The sequence below is a fragment of the Alosa pseudoharengus genome, unplaced genomic scaffold (genome assembly GCF_046254945.1).
Source record: "Alosa pseudoharengus isolate Yale_2024_CS ecotype anadromous, Long Island Sound unplaced genomic scaffold, YU_APseudo_1.1 YU_APseudo_1.1_scf_3, whole genome shotgun sequence".
Taxonomy (NCBI): domain Eukaryota; kingdom Metazoa; phylum Chordata; class Actinopteri; order Clupeiformes; family Clupeidae; genus Alosa; species Alosa pseudoharengus.
Genome location: NW_027468718.1, coordinates 41,691,664 through 41,708,140, shown reverse-complemented (window position 1 = coordinate 41,708,140; position 16,477 = coordinate 41,691,664). Strand labels below are relative to the sequence as shown.

Genomic DNA, 16,477 nt, shown 5'->3' with positions numbered 1-16,477 from the left:
CATGGGTCTCTAGGACAGGGTAATAGAAGAGTGATCCAAAGCAGTGTGTGTAGGATAAGGGATAAATTCCCTGACCCTCAGGGACATCTCTGGAATTTATTTCACCTTCCTATAATGTTGTAATGTTGTTATTGTAAATAGTTTTGTATTAGTGTTCTTGTACTGCCTGTTCCTTTTAAAACTGTATTTAATTTATTTTACACCGGTACATCGCTATATTTTGTTTTCATGAAAATAAAAACTTTTAGAATTGATAAGAGACTGTTCATGCTGTACCTCATACATTACATCCACAAACTTATAATTAAAAAAGGAGTTGTGGTAATTTACCATTTTGAAACACCAAATGACAGTAACATGGTCAACAATGTTATTTGCAATATATTTATTTACAGAAATTAACAAATTATGGTATTTACACATGAACCCTTCCTTTTTGTATGGTGCCTTTGAAGCAACATGGGCCATCATTCTAAATTTGCAGTCTCCTGGAAAGCTGATCCTGTGGAAGACATGCAGTGTCGTTAGACATACATGCCATTTTATATAGTTCAACATATTGTTACTAATCTGTATAGTGCTATTTTGCCTAGACTGAGTTACAGGCAAGGTTACAATGAAGGCATGCACGTGCATCACATAAGACCATTGAATTTCGTTCACATCCTCCTCCACAATGCTCATGTCATGTAGGCTTTGTAAAAAATATATATAAATGCTTATATCATGAAAATATACAATAGAGAATGTCATCGGGTATAGACATTATGAGCATTGATGGGTTACCTCTGTTCAAGGTTCTCAATTTCAGGGGCTTCTGCAATTGCGCCAAGATGCTAATCTGAAATGAATAAGCAGAGCGTTTCACAACATATAACAGTACATAAAATGGTAAACACCAAGATATTAAAAATATACTTTCAGTTATTATCAAACAACAATCACATAGAATCAACAATTGTTTTCATGCAGTGAAAAACGTTCAGACAATTTAGTAGGCTACGTCTACAATTAATAAGACTACAGGACAGGCCTCAGGATGTGAACGTCACCCTTGGAATTGGCTACACTAGCATTATCAGATTAGGATATATTTAGGCTACAAAGCAAAAGCAATGAAAAATAACTACAATTTAGTGCCCTTTGCCTGTGATCCGTCATAGCAGATTTATGTTACAATCCTTTTTCATCGACGCGAGGAAAAGTATCCCAGACGTCATTCTAGCGTTATGGACAACCATGCTATACTAAGCCAAGCAACTATAAAACTTCGAATTTACACCATAGACTGTATGTTTACACGAATAGGCCAAATTACCTGTCGAGGAGAAAGCAGGCAATTTCGGCGTCCCTTTTAAAATCCTTGCTCCTCACGAGCTCTTTCCATCTTAGAAAAGCCACTCCAATATTGACTTTGGTCTGTTGTTTTTCCGGTCGCGTTGGCGTTTTAATTCTCTTTTTCGCTTCCTTGGCGACTCCTTTTCATGTCCTCGAGAATAGTTGTAATCCTCCATTTTCAACAGACTTTCAAATCTGCCGGCAGTCGCGAGTAGACTGATCGATCATGCAATGAGTGTTGCCTACAAGCGCGAAAGGCGGAGCTGAATTTCCAGGAATGTCCCTCGTTGGCGAATGTATTTCAAAGATGGAGGCGCAACATGGATTCAGCCATTTGCGCGACTCGCGCGTAGGTATTTGGAATAGCAGATTCTACACTTACGAGAATACTTTGATTAGTAAGTGGAAATAATTACACATGAATGAGCACATATTTTTGAAAGAACAAATGGGTTTTTGCTAAGAATTAACTCAAAAAAGTACACAATGTAGCTTTAAGACAGAAGAGCTTTAGGTTTTGAGCAACAGTGTGTACATGATGTATCCAAAATGTCATATTATGACAAAAGTGTTTGTAATGTGAGGCGAATGTTTGCTTTAAACATGTGTTTTTGACATTTTGAATGTTGTGTGTAATTTTGCTGGAGATTTGGGGCATTTCGCATTTTGTGTGAGCAGTTGTGGGTTTTGTGTGTGGAGTTTTGAAAAATAGACAGAGTTTTGAAAACGTGTGTAAACAATTGTAGAAAACTGTAATTCTCTGAACTCATTGTGAAGTTTAAATGAACCGTCACGTTGCATCTGAGCTGTAAAATGCAGACGTTCAGAACATAGTAACATTGTAGCATATGACGGAGGTGGCTTTTAGCTAGATGGATGACAGCAGGCTAGGTAAAATAGCGATGTTTCAAAGCTAAAGTTCATCAGAATCTTGGGATACGCCCGCTTGACAACAGGAGAGATAGAACTAACGACTGGCCTTTGGCCGTAGCAACTATCCATTTAGAACTAGTAACGGCAGTTTGTCTTGCAAGTTGAGAAATTAGTTGATATGTGTCGGAAGAAAGTAGTTCTACAAACAAGACAGTTTTAGCGATTAAAACGTTTAAATTGTAACAGGAAATGAACACAACGCAAGTGGCAACAGTGGAATAAGCGGGATAATGGACTCCACGGTGGTCTGTTCACAGAAGTTAATGCTCCGCTTCGCGTCGGGGCCGTTTTACAACCTTGACCGTGCATTAACTTCTGTGAACAGACCACCGTGTCGTCCATTATCCCTTACTTAAAAATGTCCCCATAGACTTAACATTGGCCATTATGACATCACAATACGGCCATTAAGCAATTCAAATCCTATGCCAGGTGTTCAGGCCACCTGCAGCAACTGTCTGTCTCAAGGGGTGGATCACATTGTACATGGTATGCGCTGGGGTTGCTCTTGGTTGAGGTAATGTCCAATGACTTACAGCACGCCGCAGTCAAAGTTCAACATGATTGAACTTTGACCGCGGCAAGCGCAAGAGCGGCAAAGTGGCAAAATGCCACAGACCAATTGCGCACGCAAGCCAATGAAAGTAATGGGTTTCATAGAGCATGCCGCGCGTAATGTGAAAGGCCCCTCAGGCTTTAAGCATACAATCTAGCTCTCTTAAGACTACAGATCCTGTTCAACTGTTTCCTACAACTGTTTCAAAATAAAAGTCCTCACTACAATAATTCCCTATTAAATAATTTACACTACATTTAAACTATTCCAACTGTCAGTTATCATCAACTAGACTCCCGCCAACTGTTTCCTCTGCCCACAACTGTTTCAAAATAAGTCCTCACTTAAATAATTCACTATTAAATAATTAAACTATTTAAACTATCCAACTATTTAATTGTTCAGCCATTCCAACTGTCAGTTGTCATCAACTATGACTCCCGCCAACTTTTTTCTCTATCTGACCTCCATCTTTTTACTTGGATTATCTTTTAAACAACATTTAACAATATTTTATTCAGCAGCAATTTTTGCATTTTCATACACTCGTAATTCCCTGATATTACATTCTCTAGTTATTATTATTATTATAATTATTATTATTATTATAGCCCCAACAAAGAGCTTAGAAAGAGTAAGCTAGTTCGGTGCTACCCAAAAATACATTTGTTTGGGATGGTCATGTTATGTTTCAGTCTTGATTGTCACACCAATCAGTACAAATCCAATGTATATTTCAAGTATTATATTTTTCCAATTAAAAGTCCAAGAGCCTTTTTTGTTATTTTGGCTCACAGGAAAACACTTCAAACCAGAGCCTTATAGATAGGGCTCTAGTTCAAACCATATCAGTGCATAGGATTTCCAAAACCTTATTGCATTTGGTTGTAAAATATAGGATTTGTGGCAAGGTGGGGACACAGTCAAAGAAGTTGGCAGTTAACTCACTAGTCTGAGGTACATCTTATATCATATATCACCTTGTGTGCCATATCCACCCTTGAACGGTCCCTACCTCGATGTCTTTGCATGCCCCTTCCATTACTTGTAAAAGAGGCATGCAGGTATGTGGTTGGTGGTCATATACTTTTTATACTTTTTCTGCTATGATTATGTTAGGGGATTTTAACATTCATGTGGATACCAATTGTTCTTACACCTCAGAGTTTAACTCTGTATTGGACTGTTTTAGTTTGACACAGCATGTTGACTTTCCCACTCACACTCATGGCCACACGTTGGATCTGCTCTGCTCTTCTGGTCTGAATGACATCTCTGTCTCTGGTTCCATCTCTGGTGTCTCTGACCATAAGCTCATTGTATGCCGTTTTCATATGATCTCTCCTCCTCCCTCCTCAGAGAAAACAACTATCACAGGTCGTAACATCAGGTCAATTGACCACAGCATGCTTGCTGCCTCTATACAGGCCTCGCCGCTGTCTGACCTGGACGAGCTCTCGTCCGCGGATAACCTGGTTGCTATGTACAATGACACCCTGACCAGCCTGCTTGATAGCTTAGCCCCTGTCAGGACTAGGCTTGTTCCAGCAAACCGTACATGCCCCTGGTTTAGCCCTGAGCTGAGGCAACTAAAGGCCGCGGGCCGCCGTCTTTACATTACATTACATTACATTACATTTGGCTGACGCATTTTTAGCCAAAGCGACTAACAACATGGTAAACAGTTTAAGTTTTAGAGCAATCCTCAACAATATTAGGACAATTTAAAAAACATTAGAGTACAGTAAGAATAAGTGCATCAGTGAGTGCTGTTTTTAACAGTTACATGTCAGTTTAAGACGGCTGGTGAGTGCTGGGATCAGCAAGACTTGTTGTAAGTGTTGCTATGAGAGGAGATGTTCTCTAAAGAGCTGGGTCTTCAGGAGTTTTTTAAAAATGGAGAGGGATGTCCCTCCTAGATTTCTTGCAGTCCTGGTAGGTGAAACAGACAGAGAGTCAAATTTGATGTTGATGTCGTGGTGTATGGTAGGTTTAGCTGGGAGGACCAGCAGTTCAGTCTTTGAGAGGTTCAGCTGGAGGTGGTGTGCCTTCATCCATGTAGCTATGTCTGAGAGGCAATCCGAGATCCGTGCTGAAACCAAGGGGTCATCAGGTGGAAAGGACAGATAGAGCTGTGTGTCGTCTGCATAGCAGTGGTATGAGAAGCCATGCGAACGGATAATCTGTCCCAATGAGGTGGTGTAGATAGCAAAGAGAAGGGGGCCCAGTACTGAGCCCTGGGGGACCCCTGTGGTGAGATGGTGAGGTGCAGATAGCTGACCAAGCCATGATACATTAAACGAGCGTCCTGTGAGGTAGGATTCAAACCAGGAGAGAGCAGAACCGGAGATTCCCATGTTAGCGAGTATAGAGAGAAGGATGCGGTGATTAACCGTGTCAAAGGCAGCCGATAAGTCAAGCAGAATGAGTACTGATGACCGAGCGGTCGCCCTGGCTTCTTTTAAGGCTTCTGTTACAGACAGCAGAGCCGTTTCGGTAGAGTGGCCGCTTTTGAACCCAGACTGATTTGGATCCAGAAGGTTGTTCTGTGAAAGAAAGTCAGAGACCTGTTTGGAGACTGCTCGTTCAATGCCTTTGGATAAGAAAGGCAGGAGTGAGACAGGGCGGTAGTTCTCGACTTGAGCGGGGTTGAGAGAAGCTTTCTTAAGTAACGGTGTTACCCGGGCCATTTTGAACGCTGTTGGAAATGTGCCGGAGGTTAGCGAGGCATTGATCACGTGTGTGATAGCTGGCGCGATGGTCGGGCTGATGGACTGAAGTAGGCTCGTAGGTATAGGGTCCAGCGAGCATGTGGTAGGACGGCTGCATGTCAGGAGTCTAGATACTTCATTCTCGGAGAGAGGCGTGAATGCTGAAAAAGATTATCTAGCAGTCCCTAGAGGTTGTAGGAGTGCGGTATCTGAGTCCGATGCGTTGAGTGGGCATGTAGAGAATTGACTGCTGATTGCCGCCACTTTGTTTGTAAAAAATGAGGCGAGGGTATCTGCAGTAAGGCTGGATGGAGGTGGAGGCATCTGAGGGTTGAGTAGCGATTTGAAGGTTGAAAAAAGTTTTCGAGTGTCTGTAGCACTGTTGATTTTGTCATTGTAGAAAGCCGTCTTAGCAGCAGTGATGCTGGCTGAGAAGGAGGCCAGGAGTCTTGAACGGCTATACAAGAAAACAGGCCTTACAATTCACTCCATGCTCTACACCGATCATATTCAGACATATGGGGATGCACTTAATGCTGCCCGCTCAAACTACTACTCATCACTCATAACCTCGTCCGTGTCCAGGCCAAAAACCCTATTCAGGACTGTGAACAAACTCCTAAAACCCCCTGTCACTGCCTGTCCTAAGACCCCTGAGCAGTGCCAGGCCTTCTTACACTTCTTTGACGATAAAATTAGCCAAATCTACCACTCCTTCAACCCCAATGCTATCTCTCTCTGTTCTTCTCCTCCTTCTCTGGGCCCTCAGCTCTCTTTTTTCACCGCTACTGACTCCCTCACCATCACCGACATCATTACTAAGTCCAACTCCTCATCGTGTCAGCTTGACCCTGCCCCCACCCCTCTACTTAAAGCCTGCTCCACATCCCTGTCTGAACCCATTACATTGATTGTTAACACCTGCCTCAACTCTGGTGTGGTGCCTGCTGCCCTAAAGACTGCTGCAGTTACACCCATTCTCAAAAAACCTGACTCCGACCCCACATCACTAACAAACTACCGCCCTATCTCCAACCTCCCCTTCCTGGCCAAGGTACTGGAAAGAGTGGTGGCCTCACAACTACACACCTTTCTTAACCACCACGACCTGTATGAGCCCTTTCAATCTGGCTTCCGCTCATGTCACAGTACAGAGACTGCCCTTCTACGCATAGTTAACGACCTCCTCCTGTCTGCTGACTCTGGTTCACTTAACATTCTTATTCTCCTTGACCTTAGTGCTGCTTTCGATACCATCAACCACAATGTTTTAATCTCCCGTCTGTCTGCTATTGGTGTTTCTGGCACAGCCCTCAATTGGTTTCAGTCATACCTCACCAACAGAAAGCAGTTTGTAACACTTGGTCCACATCAGTCCCCCAAGTCCCCTGTCACTCGTGGTGTCCCCCAGGGTTCTGTACTTGGGCCCCTCCTCTTTCTCATATACATCCTCCCTCTTGGCCAGATTATTCGCAGCCACGGTCTCAACTTTCACTGCTATGCAGATGACATCCAACTCTATCTTACCACTCCCTCTCCCTCTGACCCCCCACCACGCTCCCTCACTGAATGCCTCTCTGACTTAAAATTATGGATGCAAAACAATTTTCTCAAGCTCAACACAGACAAAACCGAAATTCTGCTGATTGGCCCTAAAAGCATCCTCACCAAATCTCCCCATCTCACTCTCAACATTGATGGCTCACCTGTCCACTCCACCCCTGTTGTTAAAAACCTTGGCATTCAGCTTGACTCCACCCTTAGCTTTGATCCTCATATCAAATCACTCACTAAGATTGCTTTCTTTCACCTCCGTAACATTGCACGCCTCCGACCCTTCCTCTCTGCTAGTGATGCACAGACCTTGGTTCACTCCTTCATTATGTCCCGTTTAGATTACTGCAACTCACTTTTCCTTGGTCTCCCCACTAAAACCCTTCAAAGACTACAATATATTCAAAACTCTGCAGCCAGGCTCCTCACCCATACCAGACGATCAGCACACATCACCCCCATTCTCCATCAACTCCATTGGCTACCAGTTCCGTCCCGGATCAAATACAAAGTACTACTACTCACCTTCAAAGCCCTCCACAACCTTGCTCCCCCCTACATCTGCGACCTCCTGACCCCTTACACTCCTTCCCGCTCACTCAGATCCTCTGACCAAAACCTCTTGGCTATCCCCCGCTCCAGACTCTCCACCCTGGGTGGCAGGTCCTTCAGTGCCTTGGCCCCCAAACTCTGGAACTCCCTCCCCCAACCCCTTCGTGCCTGTCCTTCTCTTCCTTTCTTCAAAGCACACCTCAAGACCTTTCTGTTTAATGATCACTTCTCCACATCCAACACATAGTTCCTACAGATAACTTGTCTTTGTTGTATTGTTTGTTTGTTTGTTTGTTATTGTATTTCCCTGCCTTTGTCTCTGTTGTATTGTTTGTTTGTTTGTTTGTTATTGTGTTTCCTTGCCTTCCTACTTTGTAAAGCGACCTTGGGTTTGAGAAAGGCGCTATATAAAATAAACGTATTATTATATTATTATTGGCACACTTAAAATAATTTTAGATATGGGGAGTAAAGGGGCAAATACAGAAATGTACAAATGAACTCAATGTAAAAGTACACACTAACTGGTACACAATAACTTACCTAAAGTCTATTTGTAGTGCTAAGTCTCAGACTGATTGGTGTTCAGTTTTCTCTGTAAGTGTTTTCAGGTACAGTATGTGTGTGGTAGGGTATTACCAAATACCAGATGTGCTTGCATTTTGAATATAGGTGTTTTCCGAATGATAACAGGAGAATTAATTTTTGAACAAACTGTCTAACATGTTTAAGGTATGCTACAAGACGTTTAGGTATTGAGGCTTTGGTCTAATCATTTGTTTTTAGTGTGTAAGCAATGGGGAGAAACTGTAATGATTCTTAATCTTTTAGTCATTCCTACATGATATTCCTATGGGTGAGCAGTGATTTGCAAACTTGCTCAGACTAGTGGCCTAATGTTAATCCGGTATCTGATTCACTGCTTCCAAAATGCAAAAGAAAACATTACACAATGTGTTTTAATCCTGATGCTCACCTGTGTGTAAAATATACTGTATGTAATATATGATTTACAGTTAGCAAACAGTAAGAAATGTTCAATGGAATTACCAAATGAAACAGTCAGACGATAGATGTATGTGCTGAAATCATGCTTTATTGAATCAATAATAATAAAACTCAAGGAGGTTGCATAATATAATTAATACTACAATACTAAAGTTAATCAAACCAAAATGTAGGGCATATAGTTACTTTTGTTAAGTCATCTTTGCACAGCAGGTGTTGTTACTGTGGTACAATTTCTTGATAGTTGCCCCAATGACTGACAGGGTGAAATTCTAAAGCTAACACACAAACACACATGATGCACAAAGCAATCCTCCAAGAGGAGGCTCTGCTTCTGCAAAGAAGTACAAGATATACTTTTTATGTTTTATGGCCAGGTGATGTTTTTGAAAGTATATTCAAGCAGTCCTTTGCTAGACACAGAGCACATAAAAACTTTTGCTCAAGAAGTGCAGGCCGCTCGCACTTTGAGCATGTCATTAAAATGGTGGTATGACACAGTCAGTCTGAACACAAGGCCTAGTTGTCCTGCTTACATGAGGGTAATATGCAAACAGCACTCAAGGTCTTATGGTCAAGTAACATTTCATAAGAGTACGGTAATATCGCTGCATGTATAAGCATACAGTGAATATTATATTGTCTCTCAGATTTAGTAAAACATCAACAGGGAGCCTCTCTACCTGTTGAGGCAATCTTAAGACTTCAACTTTTTGTTGAGGCACAGAGTTTAGTTTCAGGTTTAACAGGGTATTCGTTTCATGCGAAACTTTCTCCTATTAAACATTTAGTTCCTTTTGTTTCAGTTAATATTGTCATAAATAACAATTCATACATTTCCCATAACCGTTAAATTCGGCTATATACATTATGTACATGTCACAGAAAAATGGATCCAAAAATCCTAAGTCATAATTATCCAATATGGCACATTTTATAACAACTTTAGACTTTAGTCTAGTTTGGCATAAATTAATGTCAAGTTTGGTATAAAAATAGTTCATATTTACAGGAACAGTAATCCAGGTATTTATCAAGTAAAGATTTTTTGCTCATTTAATAAATAAAAAGGCACTTAAAGAGGGAGGGGGATTAGAAATAATCATATTGCTTTTACACTGATCGAATACTAATGGTGACAGTTGCTGTGTCAGATCCATGCTCATTGGAAAGTTTAAGGGTGTATGCACCAGCATCACTCTCTTTGACACCAGTGATGATGAGTGTGGTGAGGTCTTCTGTGGTCTCAATGTGGAATCTGCCACTTTGCTCCTCACCAGGCAGTTTCTTTCCTGAGCGGGACCACTCAATGTGAGGGATGGGCTCTCCAGAGAAAGCACAGGCAACGGTAAGGACTTTCCCTGTTTCACTGCTGATATCCTCAGGGAGGGCTTCGATTCTGGGTGCTGAGCCTGGATTGTTAGAAGGGAACATGATTACATTTCTAGATAGTAACAATATCAGTGGCAAAGACGTAACTGGAAAACATGAGCTTGTTTGTCTGACTGGTAAGATATCTCACCTTGCCCACTGTGCAGCATGGCTCTCATGGAGGACCCCTCTACATGTGAATGACTTGACATTGACATACTTGAACTCATGGCATAAACAGACTCAGATGTCATTGAGGACATGCTGGATTGAGACATTGTTTCGAACTTCATTTCAGCCAACTTCATTTCAGCCATGCTGGAACTGCTAAATGAGGACTCTTGAACAGAGCTCTCCATGTGGACAGATTTGGATGAAAAAGCGGAACTTTCTTTCATGACCATCATTTCAGATGACTCTTGGAATCCATGACTCATGACCTCAGAGGTCTTTACGGATTCTGCAATGCAAAGAGGACAAATATTTTTGAGATACTGGGTTATCTTGTGTACAAGTGAATGAATGTTAAACTACATATCTATTTAATTGTTTAAAACAGCAATAGTGTTGTCTTTTACCTCTAGATGTATACAATAACATGTTACAAAATGTTGTGTGATAAATAGTAAATATATCACTTACGTTGAATTGCCATGTGCGTTGCTACAAAAGCTGTAACCTTTGAGTATATGCTCTGGAACACTTGGCCAGTGAAGGAGAATGATGTTTTGGACATTCCCCCTTCTGTAGTAATCTCACAGGTGTATTCACCTTGGTCACTCTCAGAGACGTCATAGATAAACAGACAGCAGGTTCCATCAGCAGAAGTTTGAATTTGATAGTGACTGCCTTGTGTCAATTTTTTGCTGCCTTTGTACCACACAACTTCCTTCACCATGCTTTCAGCAACACAGTACATTTTCACTTTGTCCTCAGCAGCCTCTGCTTTAAGATGCTGAACAATCTTTGGTGGGGCAGATTTAACTGGTGTTGGGGACTTTACCCGTTTAGGTGACATGATCGGTTCTGGTGATTTGACTGTGGGTGGGGATTTCACCCTCATTGGTGAAGTAATTGGTTCTGGTGATTTGACTGTGGTTGGGGACTTCACTCTTGGTGGTGAAGCAATTGGCACTGGAGATTTGATTCTTGGAGGTGAAGCAATTGGCACTGGAGATTTGATTCTTGGCGGTGCAGCAACTGGCTCTGGAGATTTTACAGTAGGAGGAGATTTCACTCTCTGTGGTGAGGTGATTGGTTCTGGAGATTTTACCGTTGTAGGAGATTTCACCCTTGGTGGTGAAGTGATTGGCTCTGGAGATTTTACAGTTGGTGGAGATTTTACCCTTTGAGGTGAGGTGATTGGTTCAGGTGATTTCACTGTTGTTGGAGATTTCACCCTTGGTGGTGAAGTAATTGGTTCAGGAGATTTGACAGTCGTTGGAGACTTCACTCTTGTAGGTGAAGCAATTGGTTCAGGAGATTTGACAGTCGTTGGAGATTTCACCCTTGGCGGTGAGGTCACTGGTTCTGGGGATTTGATTGGTGTTGGAGATTTAAGCCTTGCAGGTGATGTAATGGGCTCTGGAGATTTAACCGTTGGTGGGGATGCCACCCTCTGGGGTGAGGTCACTGGCTCAGGAGACTTGATTGGGGTTGGTGACTTCACCTCAGGTGATTTGACTCGGGGCTCTGGTGAGGAAACCTGAGCAGGTTCTGGGGACTTTACCTCAGGCTCAGGAGACTTCACACTTGGAGGTGGGGCAACAACCTCCTCTTTAGGTGGTGGTTTACGGATGGTCAAAGTAAATCTTGCTTCTTGAGTGCCCTCTGAGTTCTCCACTATCACTGTGTAGCTGCCCTCATCAGAAATCTCAACCGAGGTGATTTCAAATGTAGACTTATACTGTGTTGTAGTCACCTGGTAACGATGTGAGGACACAATGGTAGTTCCTTCGTGCAACCATGTCACTCTTGGTGCTGGTTCACCATCAATATCACATGTGAATCTTGCTGTCTCACCAATAGAAACTGTAGTTGACTGAGGCTTTGTGAGGATTCTTGCAGATAGTGTGGCCTTAACCTTCTTAACCTCTTCAACTACTTTTGTCTTTGTTTTTGTAGCAGCAAACTTTTCAGATGATGAATAAGATGCAGAAGACAAGTATTCAGTTGAAGCATATCTTATTGGTGACGACGCCAACCTCTCTGCTGCAGCATACTCTAAAGCCGATACCTCACGTCTTTCCATGAACTTTGTTGAGGTTTCTTTGATCTCAAGGTGAGTTCTTGATGAGGAAGAAGCTCTAACTGATGATACATGGTAGTAGTCAGTTTTTGTGACATCTGGGACAAATGTTGCAGGGGTCTCCTCATCTTTACGGCGAGAGGAATATGTGGAAAATTCTCCACCTGAAACATCAAGGGTGGCATAGTCGGATGCCTCTCCCTTTGAATTTGTGGCGACAACACGGTATGTTCCACTGTCCTCTGCAATGCACTCAAGGACTTTTAGAGACAGAACTCCACTCATATCTGTGAACTGGTACTTGCTGCTCTCTTGAATTTCCTGTCCATTATGATACCATTTGATTTCTGCCTCTGGCTTGGCTTGGACATTCAATGTGAACTTTGTGTTCTGACCAGATGGCACACGATGAGAACGCATTCTCACAGTAATACGTGGAGCATGATCAAGGCTGAATGGTGTCTGAGTAACAACCTGGTATTTTCTCTCAGATTTAAGAGCTGCTTTCCTTGATTCATATCTTGACATGATGTCAAATCTGGCAGATCTCTCAAACCTTGAGGATGACCTGGATGACCTCTCTGTGGAAACAGGGCTAGGAGAGCGAGGACGTGTTCTTTCAGGGGTTGGTGATCTTCTCTCAATAGCCTCTCCCTCAACTTCCACTGCAGGGCGAGTTCGAGGAGGTCTTATCAATTCAGACACTGGACGCATCAGCTCAATGTATGTTGGTGACAAAGACCTTCTTCTCCTTAGGAACTGAGCAACAGTGGTGCGCTCTTTCTTTTCCTCATGCTTCATCTCAGCCATTGCAACAGCCCTTGGTGATGCACGGCGCAGTGAAGACAGTTCAAAGCGTACTGGACTGCCACTTGGTGGGGAGGCAGAGAAGCCTAGTTCAAGCTCCTCCTCAAGCATCTGCTGCTCTTCTTCAGTTCTCTTTGATTTCAGATATTCATCCACAGGCTGAAGAAGTTCGTCCTCAGACATATCTCCAAGAGACCTTCTTCTCTGTCTGAAGGATGCCACCGATTCAGGTGAAGGTGATCTCCTTGCTGGTCTTACAGTTTCAAGATCGTCTTGCGTGAGATGAGGAATACGGAACCTTGGCCTATACTGGTCTGTAATTCTTGGGAGTGGCATAACATAGAATTGCTCCCATCTGGAAAGCCGAATACGGCGTTGTCTCTTCTGCACAATTCTCTCCATGCGTTCAGGTACTACATACTCATCACGAAGCTTCTTGTACCACTTCATTTCAGACAAGGGAACAAAGTGTTTGATACCCATGTCCTCCTCAAGAACAGTTGGATCATGAGCCTGAGGTTCTGGAATTTCATAGGGCATACGGATTCTCTTCTCTTCTACCTGTATTTTCTTTGCCGTCTTATCGACTGTAATGTCAAATTCACCCTGGACATTCTTTGTGCTGAATGCTGGTTTGTATAATTCAGCAACTTCTTTCAAAGCTTCCTGTGCAGCTAGATTGAGTGTTGTCTCAACCTCTGTGCTTGAGAAGTGCTGTGCCATCTTCAGTGTCTTTTTGATTTGGTTCTGAACATATTTTTGTTTTTCATCTTCACTCTTAAATTCTCTCCTGGTATATGTAAGACGATCAACCTTAAGTGTGGCCTGGCAGGTTGTTGATCCTGATGAGTTTGTTGCAGTGACTCTATATGTACCAGAGTCCTCAATAAGAGTTTCTCGAACGTGGAGAACATGGTAGTCTGCACTTTCTTGAACAACTGCAACTTGTGGTCTGAATTCCAGAGGTTTGCCGTCCTTCTCCCACTTCAGGGTTGGTGATGGAATTCCAGACACCCTCAGGTCAAAGCGGACGCTTTCTCCTTCAGTACATTCCACATTTGCCAAAAGGCGCTTGAACATGGGCCTCATTGTCTCTTCAACAACAGGGTGATGGGTTACTGTGAGGCGGGCCTTGCAGCTGTCCTCACCAAACTTGTTATGAGCCATGACAGTGTACTCAGCATCATCATCAAGTCCAACATTGTGAATAAGCAACTGATAGAGACCCTTGTCACTTATAAAGGTGTACTTGCTGTCATCAGGTTTGATTCTGTGTCCAGCCTTCAACCAAGTTACCTGTGGCTCTGGATGGATTGTAATTGTAACTCCAAACCGTACATCTTCACCAATGTATGCTGTACGGTTGTACAAAGGCAGTGTGAACTCAGGAGGCCTGTGAAGAAGTTTAGCTTGATCAATCCTCTTCCTCAGTTTCTTAACTGTGCGTCCCAGGTAGTACTCACGAAGAGATCTTACGTTTTCCACAAAGATCTCTGCATAGGAATTTTCTTCCCTCTCCTCATTAACAACTTTGCATCTGTACAAGCCATCATCTGATTCTTCTATGTCCTTCACATAGATGCTGGCAAATCCATTAGCATAGCTGATTTCATACTTATGACTTGCGACTAGCTTGCGAGAACCATGGTACCATGTCACCTCTGTGTTTCTGTCATAGTCTGCGATGCTGCATGTGAATCTCACATGACCACCTTCCTCAGCAGAACCATGCATGACAGGTCCTGGTCTCAGGCCTTCCTCAGGAATTCCAACCTTCACTCTTTCAACTGTAAGACCCTTTTGGCTTCTGTAAGCACCACCATAGGCAATACGTGCTTCTGAGATCACAGTGCTCCATTCCTTCTTCACTAATGTCTGGTAGTACCTTCTGTGTCTCAAGGTTTTGATCACTTTTTTGCTGACATTTTCAATCTTCATCTTGAGCCAAGGATGTTCAAGTGCCTCAAAGGCAGTCATACGTTTCTTCCTCTCCTTAACAATCAGTCTGTCCACAAAGTCCATAGCTTCAATGCTAATGTCTCTGAATGCATCATTGTCAAATATGTACTCCACATTTGTAATATTTTCAACCATCTTGTGCTGAGACTCAGCGGCGAATGGATTAAGGCCACTGAGAAGCACATATGCCAGAACACCAACTGACCACATGTCTGTTGCTGTAGAAACCAAATCATGTTTGTGGATTTCAGGTGCATAGTACTCAGCTGCACTGAACTGGATCCTAAGATTTTCTCCAGGAGTCAGAAGTCTTGCCTGGCCCATTTCAATAATCTTGATGGTTGAGCTCTTTCTTGTGGTATAGATGATGTTTTCAGGTCTAATGTCAAAGTGACCGTAGTTGTGACTATGCAAGAACTGAAGAGCGGAACAGACCTGTCTCATGTAGCGTACAATTTCCTGTTCTGTCAGGTCAAAGGTAGAGGTGCCAAGACGGTCTAATATGTCAACACCAGACAGAAATTCGTAGATCAAAACATATTCCTCCAGGCTATCAAAGGTCTCATGCAGATACAGAATATTCTTGTGTCTGGCCAGGTTAAGGGTCTCAACCTCTCTAACCACCAACTCACGATCTGCACCTTTCACTTTAATGAATTTGGCCAAGAAAGTCTTCTTTGAACTTTTTTCAACACAGCGATGAACTGTGCCAAAATGTCCAGAGCGGGCAAACTCCTCAGCAATGTTGTAAAGAGTAGGCACAAGCTTCACCTTAGAATTAGGGACTTCATCCTTGGTCACTTCCCTAGCCTCATCCACTTCATCATCATAATTTCTGATAGTTGATTTGTCCTCCTTTGTGGTCACAGGCTCTGTAGGCTGAGATGGTTCGCTCACACCAAATCTATTTTCAGCAATGACACGGAACTGGTACTTGGTCTTGCCAAAGAGATTGATTACAGTTAATGTAGTTTCAGTTGTTGTTCCAACACGGATCCATCTTTCACCTGTAGTGGGACACTTCTCCACAATGTAATTAATTATTGGGGTGCCACCATCATCTGCCGGAGGACTCCATGTGAAAGTGAGAGAATCTCTTGATACATTACTGACAATCATGTCTTTAGGTGGTCCGGGTACATCAGCAACATCCAGTTCAATGGTTTGTTTGTCATCTCCAAATCTGTTCTTTGCTGTTAAGATGTAGTAACCTGCACTCTTCCTTTGGACTCCCTTAGGGAATACAAGAGAAGTAAAGGATCTTGTGACTATCACTTGATGATATGCAGTGTTGTCAATTATCTCTTTTCCTTTCTGCCATGTCACTGCAGGCTCAGGTTTTCCACTGATTGGAATCTTGATTGTGACCACTTCGCCACGAACAGCATGGACAGCTCCAAAGCCTTGCAGATCCTGGGGTAGGTAGATCCTTGCAGGAAC

The 16,477-nt window shown here is 42.8% G+C and overlaps 1 protein-coding gene and 1 long non-coding RNA gene across 2 annotated transcripts in view; both read right to left on the bottom strand.

The window, feature by feature from the left end:
- Nucleotides 1–433: 433 nt before the first annotated feature.
- On the bottom strand, nucleotides 434–1,544 carry LOC143100815 (uncharacterized). Its single transcript, XR_012981944.1, has 3 exons — nucleotides 1,319–1,544; nucleotides 787–841; nucleotides 434–502 (listed from the first exon to the last, which is right to left on the bottom strand). It is a non-coding gene; the product is annotated as an uncharacterized LOC143100815 (long non-coding RNA).
- A 7,176-nt stretch (nucleotides 1,545–8,720) lies between these two features.
- Nucleotides 8,721–16,477, bottom strand: part of ttn.2 (titin, tandem duplicate 2) — a 177,615-nt gene continuing 169,858 nt past the window's right edge. The window contains exons 234-236 of the mRNA XM_076264287.1: nucleotides 10,666–16,476; nucleotides 10,175–10,483; nucleotides 8,721–10,064 (exon numbers count right to left, since the gene is read on the bottom strand). Of these exons, the coding sequence (XP_076120402.1) occupies nucleotides 9,766–10,064; nucleotides 10,175–10,483; nucleotides 10,666–16,476 (6,419 nt within the window). The 3' untranslated portion in view covers nucleotides 8,721–9,765. The remainder of the gene's footprint in view (nucleotides 10,065–10,174; nucleotides 10,484–10,665; nucleotide 16,477) is intronic.